The sequence below is a fragment of the Dipteris shenzhenensis genome, chromosome 6, assembly GCF_047967505.1.
Source record: "Dipteris shenzhenensis isolate YYH24624 ecotype China chromosome 6, Dip_SZ_1.0, whole genome shotgun sequence".
NCBI lineage: Eukaryota > Viridiplantae > Streptophyta > Polypodiopsida > Gleicheniales > Dipteridaceae > Dipteris > Dipteris shenzhenensis.
In genome coordinates this window covers 5,039,261-5,054,348 of record NC_141601.1, presented here as the reverse complement: position 1 = coordinate 5,054,348, position 15,088 = coordinate 5,039,261, and the positions used below count along the sequence as shown (strand labels likewise).

The following is a 15,088-nucleotide window of genomic DNA, read 5'->3' as shown; positions in this document are numbered from 1 at the left end:
CAATAGATCGGTTTGATACCATCATTTTTGTCTTTTTTGCATCAATATGACCCTAATCGCTATATCTGAGGCATCAACAAATACATGAAAAACTAGCTCTCAATTTGTTTGTTGCAAGATTGGAGCTATGACTAGCATCCTCTTTAATAGCTAGAACACTTTGTGCTACTCCTTAGCCCACACCTATGGGATGTCCTTTCTAGTGCACCGTGTGAGCGGTTGGCAAATATAGTATAAATACCTTAACAACCAGTAATGCCATTTCACCTAGCCTATGAACCACATCACCTCCTACCTTTTATGGATCAATTGCCATGCTATTGGCTAATATCATATTCCCTAACAACACTCATCGGTGTTTTGGAAATGCACACTTTGCCAGATTGAGACTAAGTTTGGTAGATCTACCCTTGTTAGAGCACACCTTAGGTGTGCTATATGATTGAATCTTTTTCGTTTCCTTCGTGGGAGTATCGATGGTTGCCAATCACTCACTATCATAGTTCCTTTACCAACTTGCTCTAAACTTTTGGCACCATGTGCAGTAATTGATCTATTGTGAGTTGAACCTATGCCTATTCCAAAGATTTGAACAATTTGTGGATAGGTTCTCTCTTCCATACCTTGTACCTTCGAGCTACACTTCCTAGATTTCATCAAATTGACTTTTGAGCATTGAGTGATTCTCATTGGTGGATTGTATGTCTCATTATTGTATCATCATTATAGGTTGCCACACCTCTTTGGTTGTATCTACCCCTTGTAAGTTTTGAATTTCCTACAAGACTCCAATTCCCACTACTTCTTAATCCTTCCATTTGATGTGCTTGTCTTTCTTAATTAAACTTTGCCACATTCAAAACTCAAACTCTCCTTTGGAGCGGGTGATTGCAAGGACTCCAACCTTCTGTGGATCGCATGGCACCTCCATGACCTATATACACATTGAACAGTCACACTACTACTGCGCATAAGTGAAATTGACTGTAGGTTTCTTACCGAATATGTTTGACAATTCTTCAATGATCACATCGTTTGGCTGGGGAGGTTGCTCCACTATATTTTGTTGCCATTCTCTTTGAGCATTATTTCCATTCTAGAAGATTAAGATACCCAATTCTTGTCTGTGTTTGCACCACTAAGGGCGGGCAATCTGGGCCAACACGATGGCCGTTTTCAAGACACAGTAATTGCAATCTTTATCAACACCAAAATCTTATCCCCAGGAATTTGTCCTTTGATTCCAATTGTTTCTCTATTGACTCCATTTAATTCATTGTTGGTCCCAATTGTTTCTCTGTTAGATTTGCACCACCTGTTGGGCTACATTGGGTTCTAATACAACCTGTTTTACATTAGTTACTAAGGTACATGGAGCTTGTGGAGCCAAATTGATATGGACGTTTGGATTATACCAATAGACTTCTGTTGGGTGATTTTTTTTTGACAAATCTAACAACCCATTTTTGACATTGCTTCGGTGACTCCAAAGTTCTTTAGTTTCTCCTCTACCAACTTTTCTACTTTTGTAGATGTTCTTTTCTCGAATTTCCACTTCTCCTTAGATTTCTTTAGCTCCTTCATCAACTTCTGTTTCTTTTTCCATTTCTTGAATTACATAGTTTTGTATACTTCCCAACAGTTCAATGCTTCTTTGGTCCACCATTCATAATTGAAAGGATGCGAGATCCAATCTATATTATTTCATTTCTCTTGCACATGAATTGGGTAAAGATGTTGACCCTAGGCCTGCCACCCAATCTTGGCCAATGAAGCGGTAATTGACATCTTTAGGTTCGGCGTAATATGTCTCATCCTCATTTGAATCACTATCGGATGTTTTACTATCAAGATTTGAGTCTTCCTCAAATTCAAAATCTTAATCTTTCGTATCAAAATCTAATCTGTATCTTGTTTTGGCTCACTTGGTAGAGTCGATCAGGTCATTAAATTTGACTCCTCCAGCTAAGATCTCTAATTTTTTTACTGCACTACGGATTGCGGGTCGGAGCCCTTTATAACAAAATATTTTGCCAATGTCGTAGTTGTCATTCTTTTCTCTTGATACAACCATGCATTCAGATCCTAAATTTTTGCACATAGTCTTCCACTAGCAACGTTTTTTGCCTCAACTCTTTTAGTTTCTTACGACATCATTTGGGGTTTTCTGTTTTCTAAAAGGCACCAAGCGTGCTGTCTTCAAAGCATTGTATTTAAAAAAAATGTGCAACTCCATAGGGGATGAACCAGCTCATGATAACATACCTATGAATTTGTTGCATGTTGTTTGTGTCCCCAAATATAGTCTGAAAGCCACTCTTCAGCCATGGCATCTCAAATTGGTCTATTTAGATATTCGGCTCTTTTGTTTTTGAACCACTCATGCACACCCAACACCAGCATGTTGTTTGTTGGCGACGCAATTATCGTTCATGCAGCTGCTGTTGAAATCCCTGCTGCATCGAAAATCACCACTGCTTACTTCAATCCACTACGACCTTTGAAGGTGTGAGAGGAATCTTCCCAACGCTGGGGTTTTTGTTGCAGTTGCAAGCGTTGCGTTTTAGAGAGATCTCTTAGGATTGGGATGCACCGTGGATGAGGGAGGGATTCTATAAGTTCAAAGGGAGCATAGAGGCAGCGATAGCGAGGGAGGTAGCGTATGCCAATCTGAGGATGGGGGAAGCGTATGCCAATCTGAGCTATGGCGGAGAGACAGTGGGGTGACTGCTTCAAGAGATTTCCAAGGCAGTGGAGGCGGACAAGGGTGAGGCGGAGCTACAAGAGGTTCCCTGTCTGCAAAAGACTTGATTTGCTGAATGTTATGCCCAGATGTGAAGGCCAGGTTGACCCTTGCGCAAGTGCTCGGTAAGTCTGTCTTCCCTCCTGTCGCTATGCAGCTTATACTGTGGGTCGAATAGCATAGTGGTCGGAGGCTGGAATCATAGAGCTCGAAGACGAGAGGGGACGAGGAGAGGTCGAAATGGTCACAAGGCGATGATGTGGAAGCAGTGGGAGGGGGGGTGCAGAGCGAGGCCAAGGTGGAGGAAGAGGGAGATGGAAGAGGACGAGGAAGGGGGAGGTATGGGCGAGTGAAGTGGTTGGAGACGCAGAGAAGAGGGAAGGATGCACAGGCCATGAGAGGAAGCAGCGATGGTGGAGGATGAGGAGGAGTAGAGAGAGAAAAGCAGAGGGAGACAGAGGCGAGAGACGAGGAGGAGGGGGGATTATAACGGAGGAGAAGCTAGGGGGAGAGGGGGCGGGGCTATTGGGAGGTCAAGGCAGAACGCCATCGCCATGCGAGCTTGGATGACCAAAGGCACCACCGTTTGGGCAGATGAAGGATTAAAAATAGAGGGACACGTGGCTCAAGGAGAGCTTGTTCTGCAAAGGCACCACCGTTTGGGCAGATGAAGGATTAAAAATAGAGGGACACGTGGCTCAAGGAGAGCTTGTTCTGCTGCCTGCCTAAAAATAGGAAGCACCAATTGGATGAGGACAAAGTTACAACTCACTTGAATATCAACGAGCATAAATAGCATTTTATCATCTCCATCAAAACCAACCGATCACAATAGCCTTTCCTACGGGCAGGCCAAAAAACTAACACATTCCTCACAAGCTTCCTCTCCTAGTAGCATAACCAAAACAATTGGTGGATTACAAAAGAAAGCAAGTGCAAATGCAAAAGTATACCTCCATTCCCCGACAACAGCGCTAAAATGTGGTCTTGACAGTGACTCACATGTCGTGGGGATGTTGAAGGAATGCTGTTGGAGCCTCCACTCTAAGCTACTTCCTTGTGAGAGCAATGCAAGCACGAGCCGTCCACTTGTGTCATGCAAGCGGCTTCCGGATTCTCATAGAGTGTTTTCACGAGAGAGAGGGAAGGGGGAGAGGGGAGAAGAGAGGCGAGAAGGGAGGAGGAAGGAGAAGGGAAAGAGAGAGTGAAGGGGGATAGACTGGCAAACACAAAGGCACTATGAAGGAGACAAGAGAACACCCAAAAACACTCTTGAAGAGAAGAGGGAACTTGCATTCCAAACTTGTGCATACAACAATGAAGACCAAAGTCAACCATTTGGTTTTTTATACATGTCACCTTATGAAGGGAGGGCCAACCCTTTTCCTTTTAGCACTCTCCCTTTCTTTACATTTTAAAGGCTCTTGGGCCCATAGGGTGCCAAGGCACATTTGCTATCCTTTCCATCTCTCCCCTACTGTTCCACTCCTTGTGTGTCAAAAATAGCACTTGTATTAACCATATAAGAGTGCTTGGGACAAACCTGGCATTAGGAGGTGCTCCTAACTGAGTCTCAAATAGCGCTTGTGTTAGCCTCACGCCTCCAAGCCCTAAGTTATTTGGGGCTCAAACCCCCTGTATGAGGCTCAAAACCTAGAGTGGCAAGGCCGATCTTGGCCTACTTGCGGCTTGACCCCCGTGAGGTAAATAACCGCACTAAATGTCAATCAAATCAACACAATACATGGACAGATCTACAGGCATTGCTGAAGTATGGAGAACTGAATGAAGCAAAACCACATCTCTAAAGACGATGAACGTGCATGCAGGAAAATCTAGAGAACTTAGAATACAGAACCCTACACTCATGAACTGGAAGGTGGGCGTGGGTGTGAGTGTGGGGGCGAGCCTTTGACTTGTGATCAGACTTCTTCCCTTTCGTCAATGCAAATTCCATCACTTAGAAACCCCTACGATGCTCAAGATTGCCAGTAGCTACCTGCTTTTCATTTCTTGTGAAGACCGAATCAAAGTAATGCATTGTCTGTTCTTTCGACTGCTTTGCTTGAATAAAGAGAAGCACAAGCCCATTCGTTGCCTCTATAGCCAAAGTCAGGTGAGAAAAACAGATTTGACAGCATCAAGTTTACAATGCTCTGGTGCATGGGTAAAGGTCCAAAATTTGCTGTACATAATATGCAAAACTCGGAAATAAATAATCCGTATGTGTACTTCAGACACCCTTTAGCAATTGTTCACCTGGATACCCTAAATTTCTCTTCCCTCTTGTGCATGAAAATTCACGTTAGTCTTGTAGAAATTTGGTAAATACTGCATGGTCATTCAAAACCATCTATATTCATTTGTGTCCAAACAGTACAGACGACTGCTTTCCTTGAAAAAACAAACTGTGACCTGTAAGTTCAAGTTTAACCAACTTGAGGGCACGCCACATAACACCATAAAGATTAATTCTGTGACATTGGCAAAGACTTCCCTGCCAAAGCGAGATCTGTGAATTTGCTATGCACAGTAACCTCGCAGCAAGAACTTTTATGAAATTGCCGTAGCACCATAAGAGTACCAGATACCTGCTGCCTCAGCAAATGTGATACTTCAAGAAATAGGCAGATCGTTGCAAGAGTCAGGCAAGCCTTTCTTTGCCTTCGTCTGAAAGGAGGGCATCATGACAGGCCTTCAACGCTTTAACTTCTGAATGGAACACAAAACGTATCACGCTTTTACTACCGAGAGGACCTTTATTTGGACTCAAGCAAAAAGCCCAACAATTACCCTTCATACAAAATATGAGGAACGAAGCAGATGTCAACGAATAATGTACCATTGCGACAAGCCATCCAGTTCCTGTTCGTTTCCATCAAACAATCCTGCACCCTCGCCACCAATCATCTGTATTAAGATCTGTCGTGACTTAACAGAAATGGGGTCCTTATGGTTGGAAATAAAGGAACAGAACCTGCAAAATAAGGTATGGCTTGGCACAAGGTCCTAGCTGCTTCAAAGCCTCGTCATCTTCATCGGGGTCTACTCCAGTGTGCAGCTTGGGAGAGGGTCCGGAAGGTGTTCCAGCCATCTCATGGGATTAGTTTGAGTAAGGCTCACCTATTGGCTTTCTCTATTAGGGCCTCTTTCCACATGGGCCAAATGCGCGCACCCAGGTGCTCTTGTGTAATTCATGCGTGCTGGGTGTAGATGCATCTCGCCACCCAAGCGTCCGTTTGAGTCGATGGTTTTTGGCCTGCTTTTGGAAGGGTATAGGGAAGGTTGGTCGCTTTCCATTCATTAGATAAGCTCAACAAGATAAAATAGACAAACTCTGGGTACATGCCAGTTGGGAGTGGCTACAGTCTTCCAATCTACCATATGAAACTTCTTTAGGAGACTACATATTTCTATTGACTCATGAAGGTGCTATCTAAATCTCTCTAGAACTCAATTCCAAGATAATATTGCATAAATCCAAGATCTTTGATGTTGAACTCTACAAATAAGTCTTGTTTGAACTTGTTAATGAAGCTATCATTGTTCCTAACACAATCAGATCATCTACATACAAAAGTGCAATAGTAATGTCTTCCCCTTGAACTTTGTAGTATAGAGTATGATCTACACTCGACTTCATGTATGATCCCAAATTAGCAAAATACTTGTTGATTCTATTGTACCAACTTTTGGATGCTTGCTTAAGGCGTAGAGACTTTTCTTGAGATGGAAAACCTGATGCTCTTGCCCTGGTTCAACATACCTTGCTAGTTGCTATATGTAGAATTTCTCATCTAGGTAACCATTGAGAAAATGATTTTTGACATCTAGCTGGTATACATTCCATTTGAAGAGTGTTGCTAGTGATATCCAAAATCTTATGGAATCCATTTTCGCCCCATTGGAGCATAAATCTCATCATAATCTTAACCTTATTAGTGTCAAAACCTTTTGCAACTAGTTAGGCTTTATATCTTTCAATGCTTCCGTCTGGATTGTACTTCACTTTGTACGCCCATTTGTTTGCTATGGCCTTGTTTCCAAGTGGAAGGTCACATAAATACTAAAGTGTTGTTTTTATACAAAGAATTCATTTCTTCATTCATAGCAATTTTGCCATTCTAGAATATCAACTGCATCTTCAAAGGACAATGGCTCTTCTGTAGCATGATGGTAGTCATATGAGCATAATTGGCGATTTCAATCTGAATTGCTTTCCCCTTCTGAGCATATGTCAATCTGGCTAATGGTTTGCTTTTCATAGTAGATCGTATGAGTTGCTGCTCTTTTGGAGGTTTCTTTGGCAATTCTTGCTCTTGTTCATCAACCTTTTCTATAGGTGACCGAGTAATTTGTGTGACCATGTCTTGTGTATTTGATGTTTTCCATTTTGATTCTTCATCAAATATTGTAGCTCTAGAGATTATGACCTTTTGGTTGATGGGATCATACAACTTGTATGCTTTGCTTTTTTCACTGTAGCCAACCATGATGCATTTACGTGACTTGACATCTACCTTTTTACGATGACCGTCATGTAGGTGGGCATATGCTATGCACCCAAATATGCAGAGATGTCTAATGTGTGGCTTGTATCTAGTGAATGCCTCACTCTCTTAAAGAATAAAGGAGAACACAAACTCTCTTTAAGAAATGAATGGAATGAGATAAATAGAAATCTTGATCAATGAAATGAATGAAATTTTCGCTCACACTCACTCACATGGACAGAATTCAACATAAGTTTCTCTCACACTCAAGAATGAAATTTCTCTCACTCATGAATGAAATTGTCTCTCACATTCAAGAATCTCTCTCACATGGATGTAATTGAATGGAAATTTCTCTCAACGGAAGAGAATGAAACTCACTACCATTCAAGAGTAGTCTCGATCTCTCACAGGGATTGCACTTCAGCGAAAGGTGCAACCTAGCTCTAATACCATGAACAAATATGGAGAGGGAGAGGAGAAAAGTAGACATGAGGAGAGAGGGCACAACTGAGCACACCACAAATGACTAATTGTACATTGGTATTATTTGAAAATAATGAATATATGCAAATAAATGCCTTTAGGATTAGGGTTAGGGTTTCCAACCCCTGTGCCTTTTAGCACTCTATGTGTTAGTGCTTGCACATATTATCACACGATGTTGAGATGAATCCTCAACAAATAGTTCCATCCTCCCCTTGCAAAGCCAAGATTTTGAAGTAGGGCATTGCAATTGGAGAATGGCAATAGTGCCATTCCTAGAACCATTCAAAGCTGAATTTTGAAAACGTCGGCTTTGTAAGGGGTGAAGGCACTAGTGCCTATCTCCCAATGATATGTTCCAAATTAAAATATTGTCTTTGTAAGTGCCATTCTATCCTTGCAAATTATGGAAATTTTGTCTTTGCAAGGGGAGGATGGTACTAGTGCCATTCTCCCCCTACAAAGTCGAGTATTCCAAAATTTCAGCTTTGTAAGGATACCCTTTAGAAGTCAACTTATCCTTACATAGGCACGCACATCCCTTCACAAGCACATGTATTTACATATACACATGTATGCTTACATAGACACATATTGCCGTTCTCTCCCTCGTAAAAGGGAGAATGGCCAACATTCTCTTATGAGGTTATGGGGAATGGCACTAGTACCATTCTCCTATTGCAAGAAGCTGAGGATTACACAAATGCTACCAAGGATGAGAAGTCATACTATTTGCATTGATTATAGTCTCACCCAAATTTTAACTCTTGTAGTGGGCTCATGAGACTTTGCTGCATGGATGCAACATTTGTTCAAGCTGGCTTTTCGTTCAATGTGATAAGTTGAGGAATGTCGGAAGGTTTATTGATTGATGCAACGTTTTTGTTGGCAACCTGAAGAGAAGTGTGATGGAATTCGAAAGTTTTCGGTTATAAAGCTGCGTGTATTACTCTTGTTGTGAATCTAATAAGCGATCGAGATGAAAAGGTTGGGCACGACGGATGGGACAGAACGCCGTCATGTCGATGAAAAATCCAGGGGCGCTGCGTTTATGGTTAAGTTTTCTTTCTTAAATGCAAAAAGCATCAAAAATCGAGAACACGCAGGTGGATTTTGTGTGATTTTTTTGCCATGGTTTGCTTGCAGGACCTTACCTTCGAAAAAGGAGACGTGAAGAACATTACTATTGCATTATCCAATCATCAGGAGTTTTCAGTAAAGCTATGTGTAATAATTCTATTTTGAAGCTGACGAGCGAGACGAGGCAACGAAATTTTTTAAAAAAGGGAGGAGGATCGAACGTTGGAAAGGCGCAGGTGGTTTTTCTGTGTTTATTTGCTGTGGTCTATTTGCATAGCATTCCTACCCCTTCGCTTTGAAAGAGGAGACATGAAGACCGAAGCTATTGTATTATACAACAACAGTACAGAACTGTTTTGCAGCCTTGGCTTGACAAAGTTTGTGCTGTTGTATGATGCAATAGCTACTTTCTTGACTTCTCTCGTTAGTTGTTGGATGTGAACTGCCTCCCCTCCTTCGTCAATCACTTCGCTTGCTGCATAGGCTTCCCCTTTTCGATTGCATTACGAGCTAGATTGTCCGAAAGCATTCTCATTATTTAGACCTCGGATGATAACGATATAGTGCAAGAAGCATCGACTCAAAATTTGACCGTAAAGCATCAGCATCAAAATTTCACGCTGGCATCAGCATGGTGGGCTGCGCGGGTGGACTAGTTTACTGCATCTTTGAGGTTTGGTCTGCAAGACCGTGCTCATCTCCAACTCGCTTATCCGGGCGTGCCCTCAAGGAACGTTTCATGCCCACCACGGTGGGGCTCGTGGTAAACAACCTCGACGGAGCTCTACGATTCGAGTTGAGAGGGGTGGACGATGACAGCCCTGCTACCGTGCTTGTGCAATCAAGAGTCTCGAAAGACAACCTACGCCAACAGCTTCTTCTATTCCATGAACTAGAGTCCCTTCAGCGTGTTGGCATACCACACAGAGCAAGTGGCGTGCAACAAGATCCAAGCCATTTTTTTCCATCCTTGCGCTTTCGGGGAATCTACCAACGACACAGATTGATGAGACAAGATGAAAATTGCTGAGATTCCTGAGCTTAATTCAACTACTCCCATCATATCAAATCTCATTTTTCTCCTATTTCTTTTGGCATTGCTCTAGGGACTCGGTGCCTCTTGTGTTGCTCGATTGAATCCTATATCTAATTGGAGTTCACTGCCATCTAAGACTAACCTAGCCTCTAGGTTGGATCACGCTCTGTCATTTGACGGCGTTGCTGAATTCGTGCCTCTGTCCTCATATCTCTTTATCTTGGCTTCACCATCACCACCCGCCTGAGTCCTCGTCGCTTTAGAGCCACCAACTAGATCAGTTTCACTGTTCGAATTCTTTGTTGTAGTCTTTCTAAGCCCAGTCGCTTGTTAACCAAAGGTTACCACTCTCGTTGACTGTTCTTTGAGTTGTATCCTCATTGCTCATCTCCAACTACTCGTTCCAGCCTCTGCTCAAAGGATAGAGTACCGCCAAGCAGAGTATCGCCAAGCAGACATTTCTGACTGGATGACTGCCTTCACCGCTTTTGTGGAGGTGCTTGGTACTCTCTTTGTGGCTCAGGCGAGGAGTTTGTCTTCTTTGGATGGGAAAGACAGCTTCACGAGGTGGGGGAGATCTTTGGTGCATTATCTCTGTGGTGGACGTCAAGATGGCTTGCCTCTTTGCCTGCTTCCCTTGGAATTAGCCATGGGGAGATTCCAGGGATACACCACTCGTATTTTGTCTTATATGTGGGAGACTCGGGTGGCCATGGGTAGGTTCCTGTTATGTCCACTAAAGAGACTACTAGGGCCTACACCCTTGCATCAACCCAGATTCGGAAAGCTCTCCAAGGTCACGATGCATCCAGTCGCAGTTTGCAAACATAGTACTATACTAACAATACACCCTGTTGTTGGGATGAAGCCACTTAAGAAAAGGTGGTTGGCACAACTAAATATAAGTTTCTGCCGTTGTCAATGCATTCTCGAGCAGCTGTTCTACAAGATGCCAAATCTAGGCAATGTATGAAAGCAACTGGGACATGCTTGAGGGTGGATTGCTAATGAGGTGGTGGGATATTTCTCCCCTTTGAGCTGCAAAAACATCTTGTTGCTTCACGCTCAGTGCCAAAACTGCATCATCAAATGTATCGGTTGCCTACTCTTAATGCGAGACCTCTCTTATTGGATCACACTTCGCATCCAAAAATGCTAATTGGAACCAAATGCCTTTGGCTGGTGTGTCCACCCATCCTTGCTATGTAGGAAATAAAGGCTGAGGATGAGTGATATCGACCATGGCTCCAGATCCACTCTATGAGTACTCGGTTGTACTTTCATAGGTGTTAGTCTCTTCAAAATTGTCATCCTCCCTATAGTCAAAATTTGAAATCGGCACTATGTTTTGCTCCATGAACCAAGGACGGGAGGTTTGGGTACCAACGTCCACCAAATTTGAAGCTTCTTTCACCTGTGGCTCGGGATTGAGTAGCAAGAGAGACTGGGCCATTGATTGTTCTTTAATGGTGGGGTTGGCTTCTCAAGAGTGTGGGATGTAACCACTGCAGCTGTCACTGGGACAGTAGTGGCTGCATTGCCACTGCCTCTTCTTGTGCCTTCCTGAGCAGTCGTTGCTGCTGTAATTGTAGGCCGATTGTGCTCTCCCAGTCCGCTCCATCACCCATTTCAGGCTCTTGTCTCCATGGTGGGACTCTAGGGTGCTCCATGGGCTGATGTAACATTTACAATAATGCTTAGATCTACCCAAGGGTTATCACTTTTTGTTTTAGAGTCAAGTTCTCTTGCCGAGTCTACTGCAGCTCGGCCTTTGCATTTTGTAGAGCAGCAATCTGCTCCTCTTGTAGAGTAGCAATCTGCTCCTCTTGTTGGACTAGAAGTTTCTTTTAGGAGGCAACGGTATCTTGTGCCTCCTTAAGTGAACTCGTCACCTTGTTATGTTGCATTCCACCAATTTGTGGTACCAACACTTCAACTCTCACAAATGATGATTGCTCTCTTGTCGTTCAAAGAACAAGGCTTTCCTTTGAGGTAGTAGGAGGAATTTTGGTGGCTAGCATAGTTGTTGAATCAGGCTTGTCTTCCTTCCCATGCTCGTTCTTTGGCTCTTTGTCCTTATTTACTAACAGTTTCAGCTCCCTTGTGGCCATGTTGGGTTCAAGATTAGATGCCTTGTCCCTTTGTTTCATTAACTTGCTTATCCCCCTTGGCTTCCAGATCCGGCTCCAAGGTTCTTCTAGCCTGACTCAACCAACCCATCCTTACGTCCTTTGTTTCATTAACTTTCTTATCCCCCCCTAGGCTCGGCCAGGACTTCCAGATCCTAATCCAAGGTTCTTCTGGCCTGACTCAACCACCCCATCTTTACCTGTCTCCTCAGTCATCATAGATTTCTCCTATTTTGATACAGATGGTGGAGGGGATGGCATCTTGGGATTTCTTGGCTTTGCAAAGAAACCATTGCAAAGCCAAAATTTTGAATCAGAACAATGATGTTGAGATGACTCCTCAACACCTTTGCTCAAGATCAACATCATGAAGTACGCCTTCCCTCAAGATGATGATTATGCGGAATGGAAGAAGGAATAACCAATTACATTCCATCATACCCCTTTGTATGGGAATGTACTTTCTCTGCGTCAAACCAATAGCTTGTCGAGGCTTCTCAAAAATCTCTTTTCCAAGTGATTTGGTAAAGACTTCTACCACTTTCTCTTTGTTGTTATGATGTTGCAATGTGATGTCACCAAGCAACACTCTTTCTTTGATGAAGTGCACTCAGCCATCAATGTGCTTTGTCTTGAAGTGATATATTCGATTCTTGGCTAAGAGGTGATTGATTATCATAGTATATTGTTGTTGGCTATGATTCAAAAAAGTAATATGTTTTGGAGGATAGTCTTGTCAGCCATATACCTCACATACACATGTTGTGAGTGCCCTATATTCTGCTTCGGTGGAAGACAAAGAAATAATTGGCTTCTTGTTTGATAACCATGATATAGTACCTTGACCAAGGAAAAATGCATACCCTTGTATGGATCTCTTGGTCTCATGATCTCTAGCATAGTCAGTATCATAGTATTTATGCAACCTTGGATGACTTCCTTTGTATTCTATTCCAAACTATCTAGTACATTTGATATACCTTTAGACCATCTTGGCTGCATTCCAATGAGACTGTTTTGGATTGGCCGTAAATTGTGCTAGTGAGCTTATTGCATAACAAATATATGGCCTTGTGATAGTTAGATATATAAGAGATTTGATGAGTTGTCGATAGTACTTGTCATTGACTGTAGGATTTTTGGGATCTTTGGTAAGTTTCAAATTATGTTTCATTTATGGGCTTATGTTTGAAAAGTATTCTAATGATGCTCTAAGCTCATCACAAAGTAGACAATAACCATGTTGAAATACCTCTAGGTCCACCTACATAGCACTAATATTATCTTATTACATTTTACTATCAACCCACACCAAGCATGGGGTTTCCAACCCCTTGTTAGGGCAAGGAATTTACTCTTAAGTATGATTTTGCCTAAGTGGAATCTTTTTGTAACCATGTTGGGGTTCTAGAAGTAACTTTTTGTTAGTACACTTAGAAGGAAACTTTTGATTTATTGAATAAAGGCTCCTACTTTCATCGGATTGGATAAATTTTCTATTTTTTCTCTTATTTTTAAAGGAAAAGGAAAAAATGTTCAAACTTAATTATTTTTACATATTCCTTCAACAAGCTTATTAACTGAATGACTTTTCTTCTCCATTATAAATGGAAAACATAAATAATGAAAAAGCGCGATTGGGATTTACATAAACAATCACAGTGGTTGTAATAGTAATACCAATTTGTGATACAAAAGAATAACAAAATAGTACTTGGTAGCATAAAAACATCCGGATTATTATAAAGCTTAAAAAGTACTATGTTAGCGACATAGGTTTATGAATGTATTCTTTAGTACACCTTCTGTTGTCCATACTAACATAGTAATACCAATTTGTGATATAGAAAAATACCAAAATAGTACTTGGTAGGACAAAAACATCCTATTATAAAGCTTAAAAAGTACTATGTTAGCAATATAGGTTGATGAATGTATTCTTTAGTACACCTTCTACTGATCATACTAACATAGTAATATGCTAGCATTATAGGTTGATTGTATCATTCAATACTACATATGTTGATTGAATTTAGTAACCTTACACAGATTGTACTAGTTTTAGTACCATATAGTACTAATATCATACTGATAGATGGTTGCAGAAAGGATCTACCCTGAGAGGTCCTGAGATTCAAATTCAAGGAAAACCTACAAGTTGTTGACATAAGATCTAATGCACCAACTCCCTTAGGATTGGCAGACCCTACCTATCCCTCTCCCTCTTGTTAAAGAAGAGCCAGATGTCTCATTTCTTTTTCCTGAACTTGAGGTGTTTTTCTTAGAGTATACCAGGTTCATCAACCTCCAACAGAAGTGGCAAAACTGTTCTTTCCTTGTTTTCTCTACTAGTAGAGAGGAGCAAGTGGATTGAAGTGTTTTGGTTTTTCACTTTTCAGTGGAAGATATCCTTGCTTTGAGGAGAATTTTTTGTACTACACGGAAATTATTGTACAAATCTTATGATTCTATTATAAACATCAACTTTTTTTCCTCAATACACACACATACACACATGCACACACACACACACGCACGCGCACACACACACACACACACACATACATATACATACGTAGATACACGCACATCTTTTTTCAACCTTTTATGTTTAGGTCAGGGATAGGGATAGGGATAGGAATAGGAATACATGCTTTTGTATTGCATCATTTTTTGTGCTCTTTTTTGAATCGAATCATAGACTTTTAAAGCATGAATTGCTCTAGTTGTTAGTTATGTGGCCAATGTCTGTGTTTAACGATACAAATCAAATTGAATTTGTGACACGATAGTTTAGATTCCTTAGTTTGATAGGTCTTCTCTAGCTCATCATGCATCACAAATTCAAGCATGTAACCAAACTAGAAAATTCAACATGTTTGGTCTACAAGCCATGAAAAGAGAAAAGCCACACCACCATGAGGTATAAATGGCAAATACACAGCCAACTTAGCACCATCAAAGTCTAACTTCTTAGACACCACCAAGAGGAGTTGAAGGCATCTAAACTCTATAGAAATTTTGGAAATCACATTTTTTTAATACATAGCTCATTATCTTCTTGAACATACATATTGGTTCTTGCATCCTCATACATTTCATGAACTTGCATGTGACCACT

The 15,088-nt window shown here is 41.6% G+C and overlaps 1 protein-coding gene across 3 annotated transcripts; it reads right to left on the bottom strand.

Moving 5' to 3' along the window:
- Positions 1–4,761: 4,761 nt before the first annotated feature.
- Positions 4,762–5,943, bottom strand: LOC147900676 (Cox19-like CHCH family protein). Of its 3 annotated transcripts, XR_015541209.1 has the most exons (4): positions 5,721–5,943; positions 5,586–5,631; positions 5,335–5,455; positions 4,762–5,240 (listed from the first exon to the last, which is right to left on the bottom strand). XR_015541209.1 is itself a non-coding variant. In XM_087376273.1 (3 exons), exons 1-3 carry the CDS (start codon positions 5,835–5,837, stop codon positions 5,388–5,390), a joined length of 228 nt encoding a protein of 75 aa, XP_087232399.1. In that variant the 5' UTR covers positions 5,838–5,943; the 3' UTR covers positions 4,763–5,387. The 3 variants fall into 3 exon arrangements, 2 of the variants coding, with proteins under 2 accessions (XP_087232399.1, XP_087232398.1); XM_087376273.1 differs by having other exon boundaries at positions 4,763–5,452; XM_087376272.1 differs by having other exon boundaries at positions 4,764–5,455.
- Between the last annotated feature and the right edge of the window lie 9,145 nt (positions 5,944–15,088).